General features: G+C 52.9%; 1 protein-coding gene across 1 annotated transcript in view; it reads right to left on the bottom strand.

The window, feature by feature from the left end:
- The window catches only part of LOC8032153 (fatty acid synthase-like), a 191,872-nt gene that overhangs the window by 102,973 nt on the left and 74,726 nt on the right, over nt 1–14,173 (bottom strand). The window contains exons 6-7 of the mRNA XM_040206051.2: nt 12,397–12,698; nt 2,570–2,725 (exon numbers count right to left, since the gene is read on the bottom strand). Coding sequence (XP_040061985.2) covers nt 2,570–2,725; nt 12,397–12,698 — 458 coding nt within the window. The remainder of the gene's footprint in view (nt 1–2,569; nt 2,726–12,396; nt 12,699–14,173) is intronic.

The following is a 14,173-nucleotide window of genomic DNA, read 5'->3' as shown; positions in this document are numbered from 1 at the left end:
GTCATTGGCTCTTCGGCTTGGGGGGGGGGGGGGGGGGGGGTGGAGGAGAAGACAGCTGGCGTTTGTCACAGAATTCGACTATTTTTCTCTATTTTGTAGTTTTCGCGGGGGAGCGCATCCGGTCGTCGGTCGCCCCTTACCCCGCCGGTTGAGCGAGAGAGCTGGGGCCATCGGCTTGTGCTGTTTCGCAGCCCCCGCTAATTGGAAACCGCGGGAGAGGTCCCCTGTCGAGGAGGGTACGGCGGGATGTTTTGTCCCCACCACGGCGGTTTCTTCGTTTTTTTTTTTTGTTGTTGTTTTGACAAGAAAAGAACTGTTCCCGGAAATTGAGAACCTTGGCTTGGTTTCGAGCCGAGTCAAGTCAGTGTGTGCGCGAAGACTTGGCCGGGGGGTGAACGCAACGCGAAGTTTGGGCGGGACTGCGGTAACGACGGAAGGCTGAGCGCGGGAGGAGTTCGGGCTCCCTGTTCCAAGCGCTGCTTTGGGCGCCCAAGTGTGTGTGCGATCGTGGGTGAGTGCTGTGGCGAGGAGCCACGCCGACAGCACCCAAGCGCACGTCAACCTCCCTGGTTCGGTCGGCATCGCAAGAGGCTGCGTCACCCCCATCACCCACCGGACTCAGGTTCGCGCCACTCACCCCCATATCACTTTGTGTAGTTTATCCCCCTTTTAATTGTTTTTTCCTTCTTTGAGTGCAAGAACTTAATTGCAGAAAACGTTCTTTGAATGAGCGCTGTGTTTTCATGTATAGATATTATCGTATAAGATAAGTCGCGCCTGAGCGCTTCCTCTGTGGGGCGGTTCGTTGTGCCTTGCTGCCGGGAGTTTTTTTGTTTTTTGTTTTATGTCTATCGGATTTTCAGTAAACCATATTATGGTTGAAAAGAAAGGAGTCTGTGTTGTTCCTTCTCCCCTCACCGTGAGCCCGTCACCCGGGCGTGGACCTATCGTCCGGTCAGCGGTCCTATCAAAAATTATAAATTTGTTTGCAGAGGATATCTTTTTTCACCGAACTTGTGACAGCGTGTAGGGGGGAGATAAAGTTGCGTTTAGAGGCGAGGGACGGCGGGTCACGGTCCGAAGAAGCGGGAATCACATTGACAGCTCGCTGTTCATTGGGTAAGAGTATACCACTTGACATTGGGCAAATTCGAAGTGATTGGTCTCTCTCTGAAGATAAAGGAGGTCCCTACGAGTCTAGAAAAGGGGTGCCGAGAGGATTCTCGGGAATATCGGCTCTTGAGATTGGGAGAATTCGGCGTTTGAGACTGGGGACCAAAGTATGCGTTTTAATAGACTCCTTTCAAAAGTTCATCGAGCAACATTGGCGCTCATGATTGCTTGCTCACGAAACACGTGATTGGATCCGAGTCCTCGCCGAACGCTGTCGCAGCACTCGTGTCCAATACGAGCTGAATCGAGAGCCCTCGTGTCCAATACAAGCTCAGAGTATGTGAGCAAGCAATGGCGGACAGGCGTTGGCGTGGACGTTTGGAAAGGGTCTATTTGGGAGTTTCGTTATGTAAATTACTGTCGGGTTGTTGTCGTTTCGTTTTGGAATAAACGTGGCCACACTGGCCATTGTAAACCAACCAACTTCATACTGGGTCCAGTGGGATCGAACAAATTTTAGTTGTTTCTTTTATTCGGCTTCCCGGTGGTGCTTCCATCGGGCGAACACCACCATTGGTCGTCACCATCCTGAGCGGCCCCTGCCTCGGAAAGTTGACTCTATGTATGCAAACTGTTCCCTAGAGCCGCAGAGAGACGCGAGAACGAAACCTGGGTGGCGGCAGCGGGGAGGCGAGGGAGCGTGTCCGGACAGCGCGACCCCGTGGGCATTTGGCAACACGAGCTGCGGAGGGGTAGGGGAGGAAGAGAGGGCATTGCTGGACGGCAAGCTGGAGAGAGCAAAACGATGGGGAGGCGAAGAGCGCTCTCCCCGTGATCACGTGGTTCTTCAGAACAGTGGGGGCCTACAGCGAAGGGAGGGAGGGTTGGGGGGGGGGGGGGGGGCGGGTTGAGACAGAGCTTTGCCTTCTGTGAGGAACGACGCGGAGTGGGAGAGCAGTGCCTCTGTTGTAGAGTGGGTTTCTGCGTTTGTATATGAACATTTTTTGCCGGGAAAGGGCGTAACGGCTACCGCTGGCAACCGGAAGCATCTAACGAGGCTCTTCCAGATGCCTTTATAACGCCTTATGTGTTCCTGGCCCATTCCTTGTACGTGCCAAGCACATGCCTTACAAAGGACTTATACAAGCCTTGCACATGACTTGCACATGGCTTGCATAACATGCCTTGTGCACCGACCTTGTGCACAGGCCTTATGCGTGCCTCTATTTTTACAGAACCGCCACCTACGACGACCCAATTCCAAGGAAAAACAATGGCAGCTCGAGATCGGGCTCTATTCGCACAAAATTCACTGGCACTGGACGCACATTGGTTGCTAGCCCCAATCTCGAGAAAAGTGCGATAGACACGTCCGTTGAAGAACGCCACCCTCGACGCAATAGTGCAGGGGCTATGGTGCCTGGGCCACCGAGACTGCAGGAAGGCTGGGACCCACCTCAACACCCTTGATGGGCTGGCGGGAGCCGTCCACGGCCACCACGGAGTAGCCGCGGAACGGGAACTGGTTGACGCTGGGCTGCCCGACCCGGTTGAGCAGGGCGCTGGCTGGGTCCGACAGGGGTCCGTCCGCCTCCAGCCGGTCCAGGGTGGCCTGCGAGAGGACGTGGGTCTGCCGTGAGCATCCTCGTGCATGCAAGATTCCCGGGCACCAGAGCTCAAAATAATCTAGAAGAAAAGATCCCGAGCATTTCGGCCACTTCGGAATGACAGACGTGGATATCGACGGTCGCAATAGGACCATATCACTGGCAGCGCTTTAATATACACAAGGAAGCAGCACAACGTCCCTTCCAAGGTGTTTCCTAGCTTTATTTTGCAAAAAGACATTGTGCCTTCTATGAAAATAAATGAAGCTGACGAGCGCTCGACTAACTTCAACCCATCGTGAAAAAACGAATGCACGGAACCTATCCTCCGCTTTCTTTCTTTACTTTTCTTTCGCTCTTTTTCTCATTCTCTCTTGGGACCGAATTCCGGACATAAGCTCACCGGACAGAAGCTCACCGGACAAAAGCTCACCACTTTTACCACTAACCCGAACAAAAGCTCACCACTTTTATCACGAACCCGCACAAAAGCTCACCACTGTCTTCACGAACCCGGACAAAAGCTCACCGCAAAGCTTCCCCTGGTCCTTGACATGAGCTCAAGCAGCTTCGATGCATCCGTGAGACCCCCAAAACAATGATAACTGAAATGTGCTCATGGTTAGTTAAGGATTATAAACACGTTTATTTGCATATTGTCACGGGCGGTGACAAATAAACAAGAAATAAACAGGAATAAATAAACGTTTAATGTGGCGAACTTGTGCCAAAAATAAAAGGGTACAAAAGAAAGATAACAACAGAGCGTCGCGGGCGTCGACGGCGGCGAAGCAGCACGATCAAACGCTGAGGCGAGACTGACTCGACAATGTCGCAGGCGGCCTCTTATCTAGAGTGCGTCGCTATCTCGAAGATTCGGCGAAAGCGGCTCGAGCGTCGCGTGATCGGGGCGAGAATGAACACGCACTTTCTAGAAAACAAAAGCAGAAGATACATGGATATAAATAATAGAAGTTACGTGCGCTACATGAATAAACGGGAACTTTCTAGGAGTCCGTGGCCGAGCGTTGCTTTCTCAGCCCTGCGCGCGGCATTACTCCCCCCTTTAAAAGTGCATCGCCCCGATGCAGTGTAAAACAAAACAAAATAAAAAAGAACGATAAACTAAAGAGTCTTTTGGAGCACATAAGGTCCACAGTCCTATCGAGCGTAGTACGGCTCCAGGCGCACGACGTGGACGACCTCAGGTCGTGGTGGGCGGCGTGACGATGTTCGTGTTCCGTCGGGCATCACCTCGTAGTTCAGCTCGCCGAGGCGACGAAGTACCTTGTATGGTCCAAAGTACCGTTTCAGCAGTTTCTCACTGAGGCCGCGGCGACGGATGGGCGTCCAAACCCACACCCTGTCTCCGGGCTGGAAATGAACGTCCCTGCGACGAAGGTTGTAGCGGCCCGCGTCGACGCGTTGCTGGTCTTGAATCCTGAGTCGGGCGAGCTGGCGGACTTCTTCGGCCCGTTGAGCAACCACCTGGGCGTCGTCGCTCTCACTGTCAGCTGGCTCATGGGGCAGCATCGCGTCCAGCATGGTCGTTACTTTGCGCCCATGGACCAGTTGAAAGGGTGTCACTCCGGTGGTCTCTTGTACGGCCGTGTTGTAGGCAAATGTGACGTACGGCAACACCTCGTCCCATGTCTTGTGCTCCACGTCGACGTACATGGAGATCATGTCGGCGATGGTTTTGTTGAATCTCTCCGTCAGCCCGTTGGTCTGCGGGTGGTACGCCGTGGTGCGACGATGGCTGGTGTGGCTGAGACGAAGGACTTCTTGCGTCAGCTGGGCCATGAATGATGATCCACGGTCTGAGATCAGAACTTCGGGAGCGCCGTGCCGGAGGACAATGAACTCAATGAAAAACTTGGCGACTTCAACAGCCCTTCCTGATGGAAGGGCTTTTGTCTCGGCGTACCGCGTGAGATAGTCGGTTGCGACGATTATCCATCGGTTTCCTTGCGTCGATGGTTGGAAAGGTCCGAGTAAATCCATACCGATTTGCTGGAATGGGGCAGATGGCGCGCAATAGGCTGAAGAAGTCCTGCCGGTCTCGTCGGTGGCTTCTTCCTTCGTTGACACTCGTGGCAAGATCGGGTGTAATGGTGTACTGTCTTCGCAAGCTTGGGCCAGTAGTACTTTTCGCGTATCCTCGCAAGAGTCCTGCTGTAACCAAGGTGTCCCGCCGTCGGGTCATCGTGGCAGGCTTGAAAAATTTCTTCTCGAAGACTGGAAGGGATCACCAACAGCCACGCCGTGTTGTTGTCGCTGAAGTTCTCCTGTACAGTACGCCTTGTCGGATGGAGAAGGTTGGCAGAGTTCGTACAAAACCGCGGGGAACGGCGCTTCCTTGCCCCTCTAGGTGTTCGATGAGTGCTCGAAGCTCAGGGTCGTCTCGTTGGAGTGCTGCCATGTCGCTTACATCCAGAGCGCCGAGGAAACACTCATCGTCGTCCTCTTTGGTGCAGGCAGGACCGGCCTCGACTGGGGCCCATGACAGGCAGTCGGCGTCATTGTGCTTCCGGCCGGACTTGTACACCACGGTCATGCCGAACTCCTGCAGTCGTAGGCTCCACCGAGCGAGGCGTCCGGAGGGGTCCTTCAGATTCGCCAGCCAGCAGAGCGAGTGGTGGTCTGTGACTACGCGAAAAGAACTTCCATACAAATATGGGCGAAACTTTGTTATTGCCCATACGACAGCGAGGCACTCCTTTTCGGTCGTTGAATAGTTCGTCTCCGCTTTAGACAGCGTCCGACTTGCGTATGCGATAACTCGCTCGGCTCCGTCCTGCACTTGGACTAGTACCGCACCCAGTCCGGTGTTACTGGCGTCGGTGTGGATCTCGGTTTCAGCAAACTGGTCGAAATGGCCAAGAATCGGGGGCGTCTGGAGTCTTCGTTTGAGCTCGTCGAATGACCTCTGGTGTTCTTCTGTCCACTCGAACTTTACGGCGTCCTTCGTGAGGTGTGTCAGCGGTGCGGATAGCTTGGCGAAGTCTCGAACAAAGCGCCTGTAGTAGGCACAGAGTCCGAGAAATCTTCTCACGGCCTTCTTGTCAGACGGCGGCGTAAATGCAGCTACGGCGCGGGTCTTCTCGGGGTCAGGTAGAACACCCTTGTTGCTCACGACGTGGCCAAGGAACTTTAGTTCCCCATAGGCGAACCGACACTTTGTTGGCTTGAGTGACAGGCCGGCGGTCTTGATGGCTTGAAGCACGGCTCGAAGTCGTCTGAGGTGTTCGTCGAAATCTCGTGAGAATACCACGACATCGTCCAGGTAGACGAGGCAGCTCTGCCATTTCAGACCTGCCAGCACGGTGTCCATGACGCGCTGGAAGGTGGCTGGTGCTGTACAAAGTCCGAACGGCATCACTTTGAATTCGTATAGTCCGTCGGGAGTGACGAAGGCAGTTTTCTCCCGGTCACGTTCGTCGACTTCAATCTGCCAATAACCACTCTTCAGGTCCATCGACGAAAAATATCGGGATTAACGCAGTCGGTCTAACGTATCGTCGATGCGTGGGAGCGGATAGACGTCCTTCTTTGTCACGGCGTTCAGTCGACGATAGTCCACGCAGAACCGCAGGGTTCCGTCCTTCTTCTTTACAAGGACGACTGGGGACGCCCATGGGCTCCTTGAGGGTTGAATGATGTCGTCGTCGAGCATCTCCTGGACTTGATCTTGAATCACTTTCCTTTCTTTTAAGGAGACCCGATACGGCGACTGGTGGACAGGAAGTGCGTCGTCGTCGGTAACAATGCGATGTTTCGCCATTGGTGTTTGGCGAATCTTTGATGTCGTGGCAAAACAGTCACTGTATTCGGCAAGGAGATCAATCAGTTGTCGGCGCTTCGTAGCTGGGAGCTCGGGGTCAATGTCGAGCGGTGGCGGCGTCGTGCTCTTCTGCTGTGGCGACGAGGTTTCCTCGGAGATTGCGGTGACCACCGCTGGCGCTTGAAGCTCCTCGACGTGGCCCACAGTGGTACCCCTCGTTAGGTGCTGCGGCTCCTCTCGAAAGTTCGTCACAAGAACAGTTGTACGTCTTTCTTGGAGATCCGTTACGCCTCTTGCGACGCCAATTCCTTTTTCAAGGAGCAGTTGGACGCTGCCTTCCAGAAGAGCTTCACCATGCATGGCTGCGTCGGCTATAACGGTGACGAAAACACTCGACCGCGGCGGTAGGTTCACATGATCGGCGATAACTCGGATCGCGGTTGATGTCGTGTTGGTCTCCACCGGCGGTAAAACAGGTTTCCGCAGCGTCAACTGGTTTGCCCCGAGGTCGATGACGGCGCCATACTCGCAGAGAAAGTCCATTCCGAGGATAACGTCCCTCGAACAGTCTTGCAGAACGGCGAACTTCACAGGGCACGTTTCACCGTGGATCTCGACGCGAGCAGTGCATCTCCCGACTGGCGTGATGAGATGTCCTCCGGCGGTTCGTATTTGGGGTCCATCCCACGGCGTCATGACTTTTCGCAGGCGGCGAGAGAGCCTCCCACTCAAGACTGAGTAGTCTGCTCCGGTGTCCACGAGTGCCGATGTGTCGAGGCCGTCAATAACAACGTTTAAGTTGTTGGACACCGAAGCAGGAGCGTCGTTGTGATGCGTAGTGTCGGGAGAGTGGGAGCGCTCCGTCGTTCGTGGAGGCTTTTTACGTCGGTCGTCTTCGGCAACTCCACCTCCAGGGGTTGCCGCGCCTAGTTTCCCCGGCGAGGAGCGAGGGGCGACAGGCTTTCACGTCGGGGTCGGTGCATCGGCGAAGCTGGACGTCGCGGTGACGGCGACCGGAACTCTCGGCGGGACGCAGGCTCGGGGGACTGGGGTCGTCGCAGGTACTCGTCGATCTCCCGAGGCCGTTCACCAAACCGGGGGCGCGGGTCGCTTGGGTGGAATCCGCGCAGCCCGAGTCGACGGTATGGGCATCGGCGGTAGGTGTGGTCTGCCTCCTCGCAGTGGAAGCACAGAGGGCGTCGGTCCGGCGTTCGCCACACATCGGTCTTCCGGGGTGCACGGGGCTCCTGGCTGGCGTACTGGGGCTGGTCGTCGCGGCGTCGGTCGTGCTGCGGCGCAGGAGACTGGCGTCGAGGCGGCGCGACATAGGTGCGAGGAGGAGGCGGTGGCCGTCGGGCCACTGCTGCGTAAGTTAGCGCGGGTTCTTCGGAGACTGGTGTTCTGATGGGAGCCTCTGGTTGAATGGCTCTCTGCACCTCTTCCAGCACGACCTCAGCGATGGAGAGCGAAGCTGGTCGGTCCGCGGCGGGTAGTAGCTTTCGCAGCTCCTCCCGGACGACGTCGCGAATGATCTTGCGAATGCTTGGGATGCTGGAGCCAAGGTCGCAAGCGGACGGCGGAACCGCGCTGACGCCGGGTAGCCTCTGGTAGTGGCTGGCTCGGGCTTGCAGGGCACGCTCGATGTTCGTTGCCTCGGCGACAAAGTCTTCGACAGTTGTCGGAGGGCTGCGGACAAGGCCACCAAAGATGTTTTCTCTCACGCCCCGCATGAGGATTCGTAGCTTCTTCTCTTCTGTAGCCCGAGGGTCGGCGCGGGCGCTCAGGCGCAGAACGTCCTCTACGAAGCCGGTGACACTCTCGTTGGGGCCCTGGGTTCTGGTTCGCAGTAGGTCCTCGGCTCTCTCTCGGTGGTGGTGGTTGATGAAGGTAGCCTTGAGATCGTTCTTGAAAATGTCCCACGACGTTAGGGAGGACTCATGATTCTCGTACCAGTGCTTGGCAGTCCCCTCAAGCGAAAAATAGACATTGTGTAGGTGCTGCTCGTCTGTCCAGCAATTGTGGCGGGCAACGCGTTCATACAGGTCAATCCAGTCTTCGACGTCTTCGTACTGCTCGCCGTGGAATGGAGCCGGTGTCCGAGGAGCGACGGGTAGGTAGACGACGGCAGGAGCGGCGGGGGTCTGCGACTGGTTGGCCATCGTTGGCTGCCTGGCCCTGGGTGGTAAAAGTCCGTATTCCGGGTGTAGCCCTTGGGTTCGGCAACTTCATCGAGTCTCGATCTGGTCTTCGTTGGGTCCTCGGGAGCTTGGGTTCGGACTTGTAGTGCGGGAACTTGGAGGGCTGCGCTGCACGGGCATGCGGTACCCCGCACCTCCACCAAAAATGTCACCGGCGGTGACTAATAAACAAGAAATAAACAGGAATAAATAAACGTTTAATGTGGCGAACTTGTGCCAAAAATAAAAGGGTACAAAAGAAAGATAACAACAGAGCGTCGCGGGCGTCGACGGCGGCGAAGCAGCACGATCAAACGCTGAGGCGAGACTGACTCGACAATGTCGCGGGCGGCCTCTTATCTAGAGTGCGTCGCTATCTCGAAGATTCGGCGAAAGCGGCTCGAGCGTCGCGTGATCGGGGCGAGAATGAACACGCACTTTCTAGAAAACAAAAGCAGAAGATACATGGATATAAATAATAGAAGTTACGTGCGCTACATGAATAAACGGGAACTTTCTAGGAGTCCGTGGCCGAGCGTTGCTTTCTCAGCCCTGCGCGCGGCAATATAGATCAAAAACGGATACATTCGCCTACTGCCTCCAGCAGCCTTGGAAGATCCCTGTGCTGTTTGAAGTGCTCGCAGATGTTCTTCAAGTGGTTCTGGAGACGCTTTGTTGACTTGCGAACCCTCTTCACCGGCGGCTCACCTCTCCGTTCTTTGATGAAAGCTGTGGCAGCTAGTGCTTAGCCTTGTTGCAGGCGTTCAATGAGCCTCCAGACGTTTGAGTGAGCGTGCCCAACAAGCTTCCGGAAACCAGTGTTCCATCCTTCGCAGGCATTGTTGGTCCGGTCTTCGTCTTGCAGTGTAGCCTTGTGCACGTTCCACACTTCTGGGTGAAACTCAGGTCGTCGTCGACGCATGGTCACGGCTAGGGGAGCTCTCGTGGCGCTTGTCGAGGCATCACTAATACGGAAGGGGCCGTTGACGTACGTTGAATCTAAGTAGTCGAGCAGGTCCCCCATGTTACCGGTAGCCTTCCCCCTGATGTAGCTGATTCCTTCGGGCACAAGCTGTGGTGGGAGGAACGCCAGGCCATCCAGCATCCCGCACAGCTTCCTGAACTGGTCGTCGGTCTTGTACTGGTCCAAGAGAGCCAACTCCCGAACCTGGTAAATATTCGGAACAACGCACAATAAAGAATAGCTCACTCGTAACGAAAGCAATACAACTGTCTTAGTATATGCACTCCTTGAACGCCACGAAAGCACATTCATTAGCAATCAAGAACCGTACGTTCCAGACATCTTTGTGCTCGTTTAGTTAACTATTTAGGCACATTTTCTCAAAAGCCGGATACCATTCCACACAGCTGTTTCAAAGTAACAAGGCGAATTTTGATTACAATATCAAAAACGTATAGCTGCTAAATATGGCTCACCTTTCTATGAGTGCTTTGGCATAGGTGGAAGAAGCAGCCTCTGGTACTAACGTGGTCCCCAAAGACCTCCTTCCCAGCTTTCATGGCGGCGATCTCGTAGTCGCTTATGATAACAGTAGGCTCCGGATGGTACCCTCTCCTCACAGTTCTCCACAATCGCTTGAAAGTGTTCCTCATAGGTCGCCAAGCTCTTTTCCGAAAGAAGTGCGTACACGCAGGCCAATGAACTGTCTCCTACTTTGCAGCGCAGGACGTAGAGCTGCTTGAATAGCCGCGGGCACACCGAGAACGTGCCATCCATATACCAGGTCTGGCTGCTGCTTAACGCTGCGAGTTGCTCGTGGGGGGAAAAAACCAGCATGCGGTCTTGGCGCTCTTGCCCGTTGTCATAGAGTAGAAACGGCTGTGGTTGTACTCCTCCAGTTGCCCAGGTGTCCTGTACATGCAGATCCCTTGTTGTTGACGGCTCTGTTGGGCGCACCTTGCTTCGCTGTCGACGCAAGTCTCGGCGAACAGTTTCCAGGTTTCCAAAATTCGCACGCACTTGTTCCGATGTTCCTGTGAGAGCTTTGGCGAGAAGTCGGCTCGGGGGTTCGGAAGTTTTGGTGGCTTTTTTTTTTCAGTTGACTCCTCAGCTTCGTTGTTTCGGTCGTGCTTGCATCATTCACATGATTGTGCTCGGCTGGGAACCAGCGACGAGAGATATGCAGAAGAAAGACACAAAAACGTTTATTAGCTTTAAATCTGAACCGATAGTTGTAGAAACAAAGGAGGCGAAAACGTGCTGCCCCCCCCCCCCCCATTCTACGCAATAAAATATAAAAAGACATCTCAACATTTCTCAATATTGATACCGTGAAAAAACAATTCTTGAATCATAATCATCACCATCGCCATCGTCATCAGCAATATCATCGTCATCACTTCCACCTCCATCATCACTTCCATCATAATTTTAACGCTTCTAAAGCCTGGGTAGTGCTATAACTCCCAACGTACACGGCGGCAGGCTGGCAGACGCACACGCGTAAGGGTTTTTGCCTATCTGCTTTGCCTGGCACGCCGCCGTGTGCGCACTAATTTAAGTGCAAATAAATCACTCACTCACTCACCCACTCACTCACAATATGACATACAAAATACTTCTCCATGCATGCAGGTGCAAACCGCTGTAAAGAATGCACCCAATAAAAATATCAAATAACTCACCGCAAGGTCTGCAGTAATAGCTCCTTTGCACCCCAGAGTCCTTTGGTACCGACACTGCCACCGGGTCCAGTCATTTTTGGAAATCTTTTGCACGTACTCGTAGCGATCAAGCAAAACGTTTTTTCCCCTTGTTGGACACAGTTACCTCCATGGTAGGAAAAGGAATGTACCTAGAAGTGCCGCCCGACTGCCTTTTATAGCGCCCCAAGGCATAAGCGCAATACCTCCAAGTTATTAAGGTCAAGAAATTTAGTCCACGAACTGCAGCTTGGTGTTACTACTTCACAGCGCATAAGCGTCTCACAAAACAGGCACTTACTCGATTACAGACACACAAACATACACATAGCGCATAAGCGTCTCGCAAAACAGGCACTTGATTACAGTCACAAAAAACATACACAAAGAGCAGTAGTAACATCGAAATTCAATTAGCCCAAGTTGTGATGCAGCTTGGCGACCAATCCGCCCAATGGCATAGGCACAGGCTGCCAGCCAATTTTGTTCACAAAGGGCAGGGCGCTGGGGCTTTTCGGTTAGAACTTGCTTGGGCGTGGCAACTGACTCAAAACAAAAAAGCCGTCAGACCCAAGTTGCGGTGACCTAGATTTTTCTGCCAAAACGTTGTCTCAGTGCCTAATGTGGCTTATCTCGTCAACAAATCCAGGAATCAGCAGTTTCTCCGGAAACGGCGCATTATTCATCCCAACCGCACCATAGCCCAGTCCGTGTTTTTCCCGGTGAGCTTTCGTCCGAGCAATCGAAAGAGAGACGTGAGCTTTTGCCCGGGTCTGTAAAAGAAACGGGTGAGCTTTTGTCCGGGTCTGTGAAAAAACGGGTGAGCATTTTTCCCGTGAGCTTTTGTCCGGTTACCCTTGGGACCACCCGTGTCAGCGCTTACGATTTGTCGTACTCTGTTCTCGTCTTTAGCCCCCTGGCCGAGGCGGCTTTCCGGCAGCATCATTGATTTCAAGTTTTTCAGGTTACCCAGGTCGGCAGACACCCTCGTCACAGCCAAACACGTCTCAAAAATTTTCCCCGAAGAGGTGACGCCTGGAAACCTCACCGTGAGCGACTCCTGGGTCCTCCCTGCGAGCAGCACCAGCCGGGGCAGGTGAGGCTTCTCCCTGGGGAAGGAGTTTACGTGAGGACCCGGATTCGCCTCCAGGATGGCGTGCACGTTGGCGCCTCCAAGGCCAAAGGAGTTGACCCCGACTAGTCCTCCCGGGAAGGGCGTGTGGCGGTCCACCACCCGAATTCTGCCGTCATTAAGCGACGGGATGGCCGGGTTTGGCTCGTTGAAGTGCAGGTTGCCCGGGATGGTGCCGGTCTCCATGGACAGAATCACCTTGGCAAACGAGCAGATGCCTGTGAGGGGACGCCAGGGTCACCGTTACTGCACGTCCAACCACCCGCTAATACGTAGCATGAATTAGCGAGACCCCTACTTATAATCGCTTATAACTAGGGTTGCGTGCCTTCGGAGTTTATTTTTCGTCAAATTCAGAGGGTATTTTTCGGAGTTTATTTTTTGCCAAAAATTCGGAGTTTATCGGAGCTTATATTTCTTTGATTCACAATTTTCTGAAATTCAGCGTTTAATTTTGCAGTGTTTCCTATTAAAAATGAAATAAAAAATAATCGGATGCAAATATACTCCAGATCAAAATAATAAAACGCGCATGTATCAATTAAATTTCCTTCAGTTGAATTTGACGTTGGTTCCATTGCCATTGGCAATACTAATTTGTCCCACGACAAAAGTCCTACAGAAGTGTTGCTTCGATAAACGTCGATACCTTAAAATCAATAAACTCCTAGAGGTAGTCACTAAGCTCTTAGTCATCACATCCTATTCCATCAATCTAGGCCTCGGCCGTGCGAGGTGGAGTGGTTAAGGATCTCATAAAGAAGTTTCAACTCTCCCTCTTCTCTATTTTATACAATCTTTATTATCCATACCTTTCACAGTTATAAAAACATACCCTCTCCTTTCTCTAAATCACAAATCGCATGGCTCACACTGGAAACCAAAAGATTGGCTTTTCTCGTGACCCGAATGTACAATGACCTGTTGCCCTGGATCAACCTTGACGACACAAGCGGTAAGACCCCTTTTGACAACGGTCCGTGATTTGAAGGATAATTATAGTGGCGTTTTTCCAGGACCATTGACTCTGTGCTAATCAAACTGTAAAAAAAAAAAAAAAAGTTTTTTTTTTTTTTTTTTTGCGGTAGTTGCATTGGCACATAAAAATTCGGAGTTTATCGGATAGATCCGAATTGACCAAAATTTTACCGGCGGGTGTTTTTTGGAGTTTTTCGGATTTATCCGAAAACACGGAATCCTACTTGTAACTGATGGAACCGATATACGTTTTTCCGTCTCTTCCTCGAAAAGAATACCGCCAGGACCGTAATACCTCGCTCCTAGAGCTCTCCGCCCTTGCTTTAAAAGATACACAACTTAAACTGCCTGTTTAAGAAAAAAACAAACTAGAAAGCAGTATAGTACTCAGTATTGTACTTCGAGCATAGAAAGGTCACGTAGAAATCCGCCGACAGTTCTTCCCCTCAGATGGCGCTTGCGATAAATAAACCTCTCGCAAAATCGAACCGATATCCTAGCGGTGTAGTGCCGTGCAAAGAATCTTCGGAATCACTTGGCCTTAGTTGCGGTCTTGAGTAGCCAATCTCACTTCACGACATTCATGTCACAACCAAATATGGTGCTTGCATTTTCAAAGACGTGACTTCTCTTAAATTTTTAATGCAGTGGGTGTTGCCTACCAATGTGGACGAAATAATGAGTCCCCTTCTTACGGGGGGGGGGGGGGGAGGGG

Source organism: Ixodes scapularis, unplaced genomic scaffold (assembly GCF_016920785.2).
Source record: "Ixodes scapularis isolate PalLabHiFi unplaced genomic scaffold, ASM1692078v2 PGA_scaffold6__148_contigs__length_123643588, whole genome shotgun sequence".
Lineage (NCBI taxonomy): Eukaryota > Metazoa > Arthropoda > Arachnida > Ixodida > Ixodidae > Ixodes > Ixodes scapularis.
This window is presented reverse-complemented; position numbering and strand designations above follow the sequence as displayed.